The following is a 13,817-nucleotide window of genomic DNA, read 5'->3' as shown; positions in this document are numbered from 1 at the left end:
AATGTCACCTCAGCCCTACCCCCTTGCCAAGTGGGGACTCTTATCAGTCTCTTATGGTCAGTACCACAAGTCTCTTCCTCTCTCTCATCGGGGCAAATCTCTCTCTCTCCCTCGTGGTCAGGTCATAGCTGCCTCTCACGGTTTACAGGTAACACTTGTCTCTGTTTCTCCAAGTCGGTGAACATGCCTCTCTCATAGACGGATTATGGGCCTGGCTTGTGGTCAGATTGTAGCTCTCTCGTCCGGCTGCATAGCAGTCCCTTTCTATACTCATTGGCGTCCAGCTCATTCTCTCCCTCCTGACCGATGGGTATCTCTCACTCATGGATGGGTTGTGGCCCTCTCTGGTGGTCAGATTGTAGTTGTCCCTTCCTGCTGCATAGCAGTCTCTGTCTTTCCTCACTGGTGTCCAGCTCATTCTCTCCCTCCTGGCCGATGGGTATCTCTCACTCATGGATGGGTTGTGGCCCACTCTCGTGCGGTCGAAGCTCTCTCTCACGGGCTCGTAGTCCAGCCTCCCTTTCCTTCTTGGCATCCATCTATCTCTCTCGCTCATGGATGGATTGTGGCCCTCGCTTACAGTCAGATCATAGGTCTCCATCACGCTTGCATAGCCGTCACCTTCATCCCAGCTCACTGTGCTTCTCTCTCTCTCTCTTCTGGTCAGGAAGTGACTCTGCCCCATGTTCAAGTCGTAGCACTCTCGCGTCGGCTCCCCGTCCACTCTCAGGGATGGATTGTGGCCCTCCCTTGTGGTCTGATCATAGGTGGCTTTTACGCTTGCTGTGTAGAAGTCTCTCTTCCTCCTGTAATCCTCTTCCTCGCCCCCGGCCCATGCGTATCTTCTCATTGCTGTACAGTGGCCCTCACAGCTCACGTCGTTGTCCTCTTCCACGTTTGGTGAGAAGATCTCTCTCCTGTGAGTTACTGGAATGCCAGCCATTCTCAGGGTTGGTCGACAATCATATCCCATGGTCAGATTGTCGTCCTCCCCAGCTGCTCTCTCTGCGTCCACATATAATTCTCTCCTTCTCTTAGCCAGTGAGTAGCTTTCCCGCAGGGAAGGATTGAAGCTTCCTCTCATGATGGCTGTGTGTATAATTGTGTGGCTGTTAATGAACAGCACACTGCATCATTCTCACAATTGTGCTTCCCAGTCCTACAGTCAGAGTGAAGCTCCCTCTAATGGCCGTACATGGTTGTTTTCAATGATTCTCTCTCTCCCTCTCTCTTTCTCAATTCAATTCAATTAAATTTTTCAATTTAAATACTTTATTGGCATGATAAAAAAACATTGTTATATTGCCAAAGTATAAAACATGACATACATGTTTAAAATGCATCAATATAAATACAAATATACAGTGCATGGATAGATATGTCCCCGTACATAAACTTGCAATTGGCCTATATCCCTTTATTGATGCTACATGTTCTTGCAGCTGTAAGCAGTACAACACAATAGCAAGTTTAGCAATTCAATATTCATTTCTTAGTGTTAGTTAATGTCGATTAGTGTGTGCGTACATATGTGCATGTTGGTCATTCACCGTCTCTCAGGTTATGGCTTGCTGTTACGTATTGTGCACCAAGATGTGCCGTATTTCCTTCGCCAAGGATTATTCTTAATTTTGATAAATCATCTAGTTCTTTAAAATAAGGGGTTACCAGACTGAGTTTGTCAAAGTATGCTTTACTTGTTTTGTCAATTTTTTTGCATTTTAGGAGGAAGCGCACCTCTGTTTCAACCTCATCTGTCAAACAGTGGCCGCATATTCTGTTTTTTCTTGGTTGCCAGAATCTCTTCTGTCTTCCTTTTTCGACTGCCAGATAGTGGTCACTTAGCCTGTATTTAGTGAGGGTCTTTCTCTGCTTTATGTCTCTAACAGTTGAGAGCTAGTCTGTCAATTTATAATCTCTTTTTAGGGAACGGTAACATTCTAATCTGCTTTGGCTTTTGGTTTCTTTATCCCAATGTTTCAAGTTTGTTTCTTTACATTGTTTGATAATTTGGTTCACTCTAACTGGTGATTGGGGGTCTCTCTCTCCCTGTCTCACTACTCTCTCTCTCTCTCTCTCTCCCTCTCTCTCACTCTCTCCCTCTCTGTCTCACAGTCTCTCTCTCTCTCTCTCACATGAAGAAAGACTGGATAGACTCGGCTTGTACTCGCTAGAATTTAGAAGATTGAGGGGGGATCTTATAGAAACTTACCAAATTCTTAAGGGGTTGGACAGGCTAGTTGCAGGAAGATTGTTCCCAATGTTGGCCAAGTCCAGGACAAGGGGTCACAGCTTAAGGATAAGGGGGAAATCCTTTAGGACCGAGATGAGAAAAATTATTCACACAGTGAGTGGTGAATCTCTGGAACTCTCTGCCACAGAAGGTAGTTGAGGCCAGTTCATTGGCTATATTTAAGAGGGAGTTAGATGTGGCCCTTGTGGCTAAAGGGATCAGGGGGTAGGGAGAGAAGGCAGGAACAGGATACTGAGTTGGATGATCAGCCATGATCATATTGAATGGCGGTGCAGGCTCGAAGGGCCGAATGGCCTACTCCTGCACCTATTTCCGATGTGTCTATGTTTCTCCCCCCCTCACTGTCTGTTTGTCTCCCTCTCTGGCATATTATAGCTGTTATGATTGCTATGTAAAACTGTATAAAACTCCACGATTAACTATCTATTTCTGATTGTTCAATTATAACTCCATTTGTGATCAGTGCGTGAAGCTTTCTTCTTTCATGAGTAATATGGAGCTCAAATAGGCCTCAAAAACCAAATAGGGCATAATACAAAAATATGTTAAGATGTCTAAAATTGTCAAGACAAATATGAACAGTTTCCATTCGCATAAAAGAGTCATTCATAATAAGGTAGAAAAATGACAGTACAAATAGATATGATGTAATTGCCATTAGAGAGACACGGTATTGTGGTGACCAAGGTTTGGAGCTGACTATCCAAGATATTCAATATTTAGTATCACCTACAAAAAGGGATAGGAGGTGGGGTGGCATTGTTGGTGAAGAAGGAAATCAGATCAATTGTAGGGAAGAATATCATCTCTGAATATCAAGACCTGGAGCACGTGTTGATGGATCTATGCAATACCAAGACATTTGCAGTTGTTTGTATGGTAAAGTTGCAATGGTATCAGACAGGAATTTAGGGAGACAAATAACAATAGTATTACAGTAATCATGGGTTACCTTCATCTAAATATAGAATCGAACAAAATTGGCATAGTTACTGTGCAAGATAATTTCCTGGAGTTATGTATTAGATGTTTTTTAGAGCAGTATGTTAGGGAGCAACTCATGAAGAGGCAATTCTAGTTTGGATATTGCACAATGAAAATGGGTTGTGAACTCTACTAAGTGGGGATCTTTCAGCTAGTGTTAATGGCTTTATAAAAAGTGTATAGGACTGCACAAGAGGCGCAGCGGTAGAGTTGCTGCATTAAAGCGCCAGAAACCCCGGTTCGATCCTGACTTTGAGTGCCGTCTCTATGAATTTGGCACGATCACCCTGAGACTGCGTGGGTTTTCTCCAGGTGCTTCAGTTCCCTTCCACATTCCACAGATATGCAGATTTGTAGATTCTGTAAATTGTAGCTAGTTTGGAGGACAAGACTAGTGTATGGGTGATAGTTGGTCGATGCAGACTCAGTGGGCTGAAAGGCCTGTTTCTATGCTGTATCTCTAAACTAAACTAAACTGGACACGATAGGACTCTTCATTAAAATGGAAAGTGAAGCATTTTAATCTGAAACTAGACTTCTAAATCTGAAGAAAGGAATCTATGAAGTTCAGGAGTGGTGGATATTAAGTACTTGGATATGGCTCCATTGAAAGCCATATTGGTGGATAGGCAATATTTATATAGTAAATACTCAGTTTAGTTTATTGTCAGGTGAAAAGCTTTTGTAGCGTGCTAACCAGTAGGCAGAAAGACAATACATGATTACTATCGATCCATTTACAGTGTATAGATACATGATAAGGGAATAACATTTAGTGCATGATAAAGCCAGCAAAGTCCAATCAAGGATAGATCATCACCAAAGGGGTAGATAGTAGTTTGGCACTGCTCTGTGGTTGTGATAGGATGCAGGAACTAAAACAGTGTTCTGGTACAGAAACACAAAAGGAAAAGCATCCTAACAATGGCTGACAATAGATTATTCAGAAGAGGAGTTATATAAAGTTGACAGAGTAGCAGAATTCAGCAAAAATAGACCAAGAAATTAAGAGAGTGAAATTTGCATGCAACCTAAAGGCAAAAAATAAAAGCTTTTACAAATGAATTAAACAAGAATGATCAACAAAGACAAATATAGGTCCCTGACAGTAGAAATGGAGAATTCATAAACAGAAACAAAGATATGGCAGATCAATTAAACAAATACTTCTCCCGCGCCCCCACCACCACCCCCCCCCCCCCCCCCCCCCCCCCCCCATCAATCTGTAGAAGGGTTTTCAGCCCGAAACATTGCCTATTTCCTTCGCTCCATAGATGCTGCCTCACCCGCTGAGTTTCTCCAGCATTACTGTCTACCTTTGATTTTCCAGCATCTGCAGTTCTTAAACAAATACTTTCTTCACAGAGAAGAACACAAATAGCATCTCAGAAATTCTATGGGACCAAAATCTAATGAAAAGGAGTAATAAAAGTTAACTAGTTTTAGTTAGATAAAAAATCCTGCAGCAATTAATGTGACAAAGTAAATTAAACCTCATGGCTTGATATGTATCTCAGGGTACAAGAAGAAAGGGTCATGAAATAGTGGATGCCTTGGTATCCAAAATTCTATTGACTATGGAAGAGCCTCTGTTGATGGACTTTGGCAAATGTAATCCCACTGTTTAAAAATGGAAGGAGAGAAACAAATGAAAATGACAGACCTGTCAGCCTAACATGAGTAGAAATGTCAACACTTATTATAAATAATGCATTACAGCACGCTTATCAACAGGATTGGAAAAAGTCAACATGGATTTATGAAAGGAAGATTGTTTTTGAAAAAGCCATTTGTATTTGAGTGTGTCATTGTTGGAATAAATAAGGGAGAATCAATGGAGTTTGTATGTTCACAAGGCTTTTGATAAAGTCCCATGTAAGAAGTTAATGCATAGAGTGACAGTGGATGTGAATGTGGTTAATATATTAGCATGGATTAAAAATCAGTTGACTGACAGGAAGCAGGGGGGAGGAATAAATGAGTCTTTTTCAGGTAACAGGTGATGATTTGTGGACTATCCAAGGAACAGAGAAAGCTTGGACCAGAGCTGTTCACAATATACATTTGTGATTTTTATTTGTGAAGGGCCTGTTTCTGTGTTGTATGTTATTGTGATGGACCATCAACCATGATTACCTTTAATGGCAGTGCGGCAAGTTGCCCGCTCTTTGATTTTACTATGTTTCCACGATCCATGTGTAGCTATCTTGCATGGGATAATAGGACTCTATGGTCTGTGTACAACTATTTCTCATAATCTTTCTCTTCTATCCTTCCCCCTGAAGCTTGTTTCACCACCTCAGGTCTACAGCTCCCGCACCACACACCCACTCTCATGTACCCTCCCTTTGCCCCTCATGGTAGATGCATTTCTCTCGCTCTCTCTTTCCATGTATATATATGGAAAGATTTCAACCTATCTCTATCTTTATCTCTTCACACTATATCTCTCTATCTATCTCATTTGTATCTCCCAGGAGTTTGTGTATTCTCTCATGAGTCAATGAGAATACACCCATTCTGATTGACCGTGTAGTCCACTGATACTCACTTGTAGCTGCATTGTGCTCTCTTTCAGTCTGCCTGGCTGATGCCCTCCTTCTCTTCCTCTCTCTTTCTTCTCCTGTCTCTCTTTCAATGTAAGTATAGCCCTATCTCTTTCCCTCTTTCTCTCTTGTCATTCTCACATTCTCATTCTCTCCCTCTCTCTCTCTCTCTCTCTCAAGCACATGAATTCATTCTTCTCTACAGTTGTATTACTCTCCCATTCTTGAATTCTCTCCCCGTATACATGTAGAGTTCCTTTCTCTCTTCTACCCTTTCTTTGGCTTTCTCTTCTTTTACCGCACCGTGTCAGCTACTGAGTGGTCACCTATTTACCCTCATTGCCTCTCTTTGCAGGTGGAGAGTGTAACCCTCACAGTCTCTCTCTCTGACATTAGATGTGTAGTTCTCTCCATTAATCCCACACTCCTTGTATTTTGAATAATCTTCCATAAGTCATGAAATTCTTTTAAACAGTCAATACATCAAAGTTGAACTGTAATGTACAATACAAAAAAACCCCAATGGAAAACAGACGTTATCTGAAGCCCTTGAGAAAAAATATTAAATGCCAAGATACGTAGTTGACCTCTCGGGTCAGAGATGTCTCTGACTCTGCTCAGCAAAGTGAGCATGGATCTCATTGTTAAAAGATAGTTTCTGGAAGGAGTCAGGTTTAACTTGTAAGAAAAGGAAATAGAAAATGTCACCATTGATTTTGATTACACCCTGACCAGATTCTCATTTCCTACCGGCCAGTCCAATTTCACATGGTGAAATCCTAAAGCAATGACATGATTCACGACTGGATGTGACAGGCCTACAGAGTTTTGAACTGATCCATTAGTTGCAGGATTGTTTAACACCATCTATTTTATATAGCTTTTGCTTCTTGGCTTGCAACTAGTCCAGTGTTATAGTCTCACCAGATTGTCACATCTATTTTTTTTTTAGGTAACCTGAGACAGTTCCTCTGTGACCTTCTGTGCCCTCTCTCATTGACATGGCTGATTGTGGAATCAGGTGGAAAGTCCCACATCTTGTGACGTCTGAAATCGGCAGGCGGTATAATTCTAAATCACAGTCATAGAACTGCGGCATATTATTAATACATTATACTTAAAAATAATCTATATATTCATAGATAGATACCCATGTGAGTGACAGGATGATGACTTTTACATTTTAACCTCAGACATTAGACATTCTGTTGGATAGAGTGCATAACTCAATAGTGACATTACACTTTACTGATAGGTGAACTCTATGGTAAAGAACATGGGGAATCAATATAACAGTCAAATAGCCGTTTACTAGCACTACGCTGCCTGCATTTTAGAGTGCTTTTAATTAATTTACCAATTTCATATATTGAATGAGATTAAAAAATAATGTTTTTTTTTTTATCTTGCAGCTTGCATTAAATGCTGTTAAGACTGCTCTTTTCAAAGATGGTCTGCATTTGTATTCACAGATTTGGATTCATTCTTCACAAAGGTGAACCAGCCCTTCACAAAATTGACCTTGAAACCATGATGTACATCAAGACCATCAGTTTGAAAGACTATAATTGCATCCCGCAGTCACTTGCCTATACTCATCTTGGTGGATATTATTTTGTTCATTGCAGTGCTGACAACACAGGAACAACTGAGCCACAGATCATCGTGGACAGTGTCACAGATTCGGTGATCGGCTACAATGGTGATATAGCAGGTGCACCTTACATTTCTCCAGATGGACATTATTTGGTTAGTATTGACGATCAAAAGGGCCTCTTGAGAGTCCAGACCATCACAATCCAAGGGGAAATCCTAGAATCCTTTGATATTCACACTAACTTTCACATCTCGGACGCCACCTTCCAACCTTCCTTCACTGAAGCCAACCAGTACAATGTCTTCGCGAGTTCAGGGCTGCAAACGGATGTGCTCTTTGTGGAGCTCTCCACAGGCAAAGTGAAGATGGTGAAGAGCCTGAAGGAACCCATGAAGACTGAAGAATGGCAGTGGAATAATAAAAATCGGATTATCGTGGACAGTGACCTGTTTGGCCAATACCTGATGACACCATCCAAGGAATCATTGTTTATTCTTGACGGAAGGCTTAATAAATTAAACTGTGAGATCACAGAGGTGGAAAAAGGCAACACGATAATATGGGTTGGTGAAGCATAAATGGAAGTTGACTTACCTAACCCCTGGTATAAAGTTTTCCACTGCATTTAATTTGCAACTTGCATTACAGCAATTCTGTTCTTTTATACACTGCAAAAGTTACCTAGTTAATGTAAAACAAGTTTGCAGATACAAAAACACCAGGAACTTTCAAGTGACATAATCTTAGATAATAATTGGGTTTTCCTAATTTGTTAGTGGTATTAACAACTAAGAGATAGGTTGCAACTTTAAATTGTGCAACAAGGCTACTAAATGTTTTAGTTGTACTAAACCTAATAGCTGCAGGGAATTATAGAAAACCTACTGACACTCAATTATGTGTTTTAATCCTCTTTTTTCCCCAGAGCTGCTTACACAGATTTGACCTTTGCTTGTAGATTCCAAGTCAAAAAAATGCTCTTTCAACTCCAGAATTGTTAGTCAGCATTTTTGTGCCTTGCAGGGCTAAGTATGCAGGGCGAGATATAACTATTCCCATCATAGCTGCACTTTGCTTTAAAAAAAGTGCTGTTCAGAATCCAGCATACAATTATTTCTGCCAAGGGAAAGTCTGTGCAGGTGCTGGCCAATCTGGTAACATAGTAAATTCTCAATATTGGGTTAGAGAGCATGAAAAGAAGCAACTTGTCCCTCTTCCTCAGAAGACACACTGTCAACTCTAACTCAGCTTACATCAAACGGCTACCACTGTTAGAGTAATGTAATGGGAATCTAACAATCAATCCCTAGTTGAACGTGGCAGAGGAAATTGTGCTGTGCCCCAATAAAGGCTGATAATAGCATTTTTAGATTTCATTTGAATCTTACTAGATTGACTTGTTAGTTGTGTCTTGTGATCAGGATTTTATACCCATGACCATGTCTGTACATAGCAGCTGCTAGGGTCTGTTTTTGCCATTTATTAGTTTGGAAAATATGGTATGGGGCAGGAATCCATTTCTATGCTCAACCACAATGCGACTGACCGATAAATTGTTTAAGTTTGTAGTGACTGAAATGTTTCCCTTTTTTACCAGTCATGTTCTAACCTAGTGGCCATCTAGAGTATGAAATGTCTCTGTGTAAACATGTGTCTAGTGTCTGACAAGCATACATTTTTGTGTCCTGTATTAGATTTCATAATTTGTGACTGTTGTATATGTAGAAATTTGCTTGACACTTGAGGCAAATAAAATCTTACATTTTACATTTTGCTGAATCTGTGAGTCTGAATCTGCTGAAACCTCTGTGTGCTACAAGTGGGGCAAAACTGTATTCCTGCCCAATGAAGAAACAAATTGTTTCGTACAATATTTTGAAGCTCAGATCATTGGCATTGGTATGACAACAAATGAAAATGGTTAATAATATGCAAGATGTTGCAACGTAGTCAAGAGAGTCGGTCGTTCTTACTGCAGCACAACAGGCCTGTAAACACAATACACATAGATAATACAAAAATAAACAAAAAATCAATAAATTACTGACCCCAATACCAGTGAAAAAAAGCAGAAGTCATGAGTGCAGCCAAAGACAGGCCATAGTTCATAGGTGAGGTTAGTAATGTGTAGGGTTCAAGAGCCTGATGATTGTGGGAAGAATCATTTCTTGAATGTGGTGATCACGGTTTTCCTGTGCCGTTGGAGTGAAATGAGAGTGTGGCCGGGGTGGTGTGGGTCTTTGATGATGCTGGCTGCTTTTCTGAGGCAGTGCTTACTTTGATGGTGGGGAGGTCAGTGGCTGTGCTGCATTCCATTCAATATGCTCTCAGTATTAGATGCGAGTAGTCAGTATAGGAGATCACTTTAAATTATTTCCATTCCATTAAGTACCAGTTTAGCGAATGGAGTGATCATGCCTAAACTATTAAGTAGCACAGGAAGCAACTCAATGCAAATTCCCAACCAATGGTGTTAGAACTGGACACTTGTCAACCGGTTTTCAAAAGTCACCTTTATCAATTCCACTTATATTTACACCCATCATACTTCAACTGTCAACATGAATCCTGTATTGGAACCTAAACAGAATCAAAGCAATGAATGTCTTTTTTTAGTAACACACATCTGGGTAAAATGAATTTGAACAGTTTCAGCTGGGAAAGGTATAATGACCTGCAATTCAAAATTAATTTTTTAAAACAAACTTCATTCCTTCAGCACTAAATGTCATTTCATTGATAACCGTGTAATGGTTCTAAATTGCTTTAGAACCGCATTCTATTCATCAGACTACCTGGTTGGCGTATGAGTTAATCTTATCCTGATGATCAGTGCATGTTTCAGTATCACCAAACCAAAATTACAGCCACTGAACAAAAAACCTTGGCAGGTCAGGCCTGATCTGAGGAAGGATGGACCAGTAACGTTTAGGTCAGAACCTTTTTCAGACTGCCACAAATGTTTGTTCAATATCCAAAATGACAGCCACTAACCAAAAAAAGTCACAGGAAATTAGCAGGTAAGGCGTGATCTGAGGAAGATTGGGCCAGCAACGTTTAGGTCAAGACCTTCTTCAGACTGCCACACACCCCATGTGTGTTCAATAACATTAAGGATATAGACACATCGAACATAGGTGCAGGAGTAGGCCATTTGGCCCTCAGAGCCAGCACCGCCATTCAATATGATCATTGCTGATCATCCAAAATCAGTACTCCGTTCCTGCTTTCCCCTAATATCCCTTGATCCCGTTAGCCCTAAGAGCTAAATCAAACTCTCTCTTGAAAACATCCAGTGAATTGGCCTCCACTGCCTCCTGTGGCAGAGAATTCCACAGATTCACAATTCTCTGGGTGAAAATGTTTTTCCTCATCTCAATCCTAAATGGCCTACCCCTTATTCTTAAACTGTGACCTCTGGTTCAGGACACCCCCAACATCGGGAACATTTTTCCAACATCTAGCCTGTCCAATCCCTTAAGAATTTTATTTGTCATCACGACAAGGCCTAGAACAAGGATAGGCCTTGTTGATGCTCGCTTCCCCTGTCATTCATGCAAATTACAGCTGAATATCCTTTCCAATTTCACTTTCCTGTTTAAACCCAATCGCCGAAACATCAATCAATTACTGTTGTTATTTGATCATTGACTGATCCCCACAGGCCTCAGGGATAGAGAATACAAAAGATTAATTACCTCGGAAATGAAGACCTTTATCCTCATCTTATTCTTAAATGATTGATCACGTAACAAGAGACTTTATGCCATGGTTCTAGAATCTACTCAAGGGAATCACCAAGCATCTACCCTTTGATGAGATCTGGTAATTAAATTAGGATATCGCCCATTCTTGTTCATTGAAAAAAATACAGATCCATTCTACTCAAACTTACTCCTTACATTAAAAAAAAGGCCGCACTTGCAATTGAAGGAGTGTGATGAAGACTTACTTCTGGACTGGCAAGTCTCTCTTATGAGGAGAGGTTGAGTAGGCAGGGCCTCTATACTTGGTGTTTAGGAGAATGGGATGTGATTTCACTGAGATGTCCAACATTTTTGGAGAAGTCAAAAGGGTGCATGGAAAGAGAATGTTTAAGGAGTGCTGAAATGGGAACGTAGGTTCAAAATAAGTGCCAAGTTAGTTTAGATGAAAATTAGAAGACAGTTCTTTGTACAGAATGTTGTGAATCTTTGGATTTCTCAACCCCTGAGGGCTGTGGGTGGTCACACAGTAGTCGCATTCAAAACAGAAATTGATAAACTTCTAAAAATTGGAGGAATGCAGGGAGATGGGGATAGATAAAGAAAATGAAGGCCCAGCAATGATCTTGTTGAATGGCAAATAGACACAGAATGCTGGAGTTAGCAGGACAGGCAGCATCTCTGGAGAGAAGGAATGGGTGACGTTTCGGGTCAAGACCCTTCTTCAGACTGATGTCAGGGGTGTGGGCAGTACAGAGATAAAATGGAGTCGGATACAGTGAGACTGGTCGGAAACTGGGAAGGGGAAGGGGGATGCAGGTTCTAGAGCTAAATGAGAAACTCCTCTTACTTCATGATTTTTATTTTTTTATATTCTTTCCCCACAATTGACGATAATTTGAGTTTGAGTATGATTGTCCTTCTGGTGTTTCAGGTGGACGGCCAGGGGGACATCATTTAACGGGGAAACTGGGCTCACATCATTTACCACATGGGGAGAAACTGGGTCCAATGGGTGCTCATAAGAAAGTTTGCCACTGCACCTTCTTCCGCCTGAGCCAGAGACAGACTTGCTGGGTCTCCACCTGTTTCATGGTCTTTTTTTGGGTCACACTCAGGAACTCCCTCTGGTCTGCCCACCATGGGGAGCCTGCAGCATAGTTTCAGATGGTTCAACTCTCAGGATCTTAGGTTACGACAAGATTGGAACCCTCGTTCTTTCTTCATATGTCACACGCAATCAATCTTGTGAGCTTTTCACAAGTTATACAAGTGAATGGGCAGCAGCCATCAAGTCTCCACCATGTTCGCACTTCAGGCTAATCTGCTCATTGAGGTCCTTTTTTTGGGTCGAAAGAGGGAGCACATCGCCAATTTGTCACTGGAACTGCACTTTCTCTAGGTCTGTTACCATGGGTGACCTCTCTGCCTGCAGCTCATGCCCGGTTCAGGTCAGCTGGTCAGTTGCTCCTGGGTTACCGAGCTAGTCTCAGGCTCAGAGGGGATAGAGTTACTGTTGCAAGATTGGCACTCTGGAACACCCTGCCGTTCTTTCTTCAGACAGTCCCCCTCACTGTCCAATCAAATCCAGTGTTGAGCATTTGTACTCCAGCCTTTTATACAAGCTTCTGAATGTGGCCATTCATGTTTCTTTATTTTACGAGTCTTTCCTACCATTTCTTTTGATTGTCATTTTCACGGTATTAACTTCTCTGTCAATGATAATCCACTTTGTTGCAGCTCCTGTTTTTTAAAGTGCTCTATAAATAAAATTATTATTATTATAACTCTATCTCTCCATACCCATTGGCACCCATTCTAATCAAGAATGTGTCTATCTCTGCCTTAAAAATATCCACTGACTTGGCATCGACAGCCCTCTGTGGCAATGAGTTCCACAGATTAACTACCCTCTGACTAAAGAGTTCCTCCTCACCTCCTTTCTAAAAGAGCGCCCTTTAATTCTGAGGCTATGACCTCTGGTCCTAGACTCTCCCACCAGTGGAAACATCCTTTCCACATCCACTCTATCTATGCCTTTTGTTGTAGCTCTATCTATGGCCTGGAGTGACAATTGAAATAATGTTAATTCATATGCCACCCTTGTAGTCTCACAATCAGCATTCGATTCTAAATTAATTCCTAACCACTATTTTATTATCAATGACGTTTCCTCTCCTGGTTGTTTATTGTTCTGCAAAAGATATACACACGTCCTTTCTCTTCCAAATTTCCTGCAATGCTTACATTGATAACCTTCTGCATTGTATGTGGAGATCACCAAAACACACTGGCTAACAGCATATCAAGTCTTTATTTATTTTAAATACCCGACTTTTCTCCATTGCTACCAAAATGAATTGATGCTGTTTTCTGCCATGATGATGCCGACATTTCTCCCACCTCCCCAGTCACCCTGCTCCTTTCCCCTCCTCTGTACCCATCTCCCATCCCCGAGTTCCAGATTTCCCTTTTATCACCCCTCTTTTATCCCTCCCCAACCCCTTTAATCCATATCTCTCCCTCCATCTTCACATTTCACTCTCCCTCTTCTTTTGTCTCCTTTTAGCCCCTGGCTTTTGTCACTTATTCCACCCATCTGCCAATCACACACCCTCCTCATTTGTATCCACCTATCGCTTGTCAGACTTTGTCCAAACCCCTCCAGATTTCTCCCTCCCCCGCCACTCTATCAGTCAGATTAGGTCGCCTGTGCATCCCTCCGCAAAATC

At 41.4% G+C, this 13,817-nt stretch overlaps 1 protein-coding gene across 4 annotated transcripts in view; it reads left to right on the top strand.

Annotated features, from left to right (window-relative positions):
- Positions 1-9,375, top strand: part of fstl5 (follistatin-like 5) — a 740,079-nt gene extending 730,704 nt beyond the window's left edge. For all 4 annotated transcript variants that reach the window (XM_055646031.1, XM_055646038.1, XM_055646027.1 and 1 more), the window contains one exon: positions 7,257-9,375. In XM_055646031.1, the coding sequence (XP_055502006.1) occupies positions 7,257-7,959 (703 nt within the window). In that variant the 3' untranslated portion in view covers positions 7,960-9,375. The remainder of the gene's footprint in view (positions 1-7,256) is intronic.
- The last annotated feature ends 4,442 nt before the right edge of the window (positions 9,376-13,817 follow it).

The sequence above is a fragment of the Leucoraja erinacea genome, chromosome 1 (genome assembly GCF_028641065.1).
Source record: "Leucoraja erinacea ecotype New England chromosome 1, Leri_hhj_1, whole genome shotgun sequence".
Classification (NCBI taxonomy): Eukaryota; Metazoa; Chordata; class Chondrichthyes; order Rajiformes; family Rajidae; genus Leucoraja; species Leucoraja erinaceus.
The sequence above is the reverse complement of the archived record's forward strand: the minus strand, read 5'-3'. Positions and strand labels throughout refer to the sequence as shown.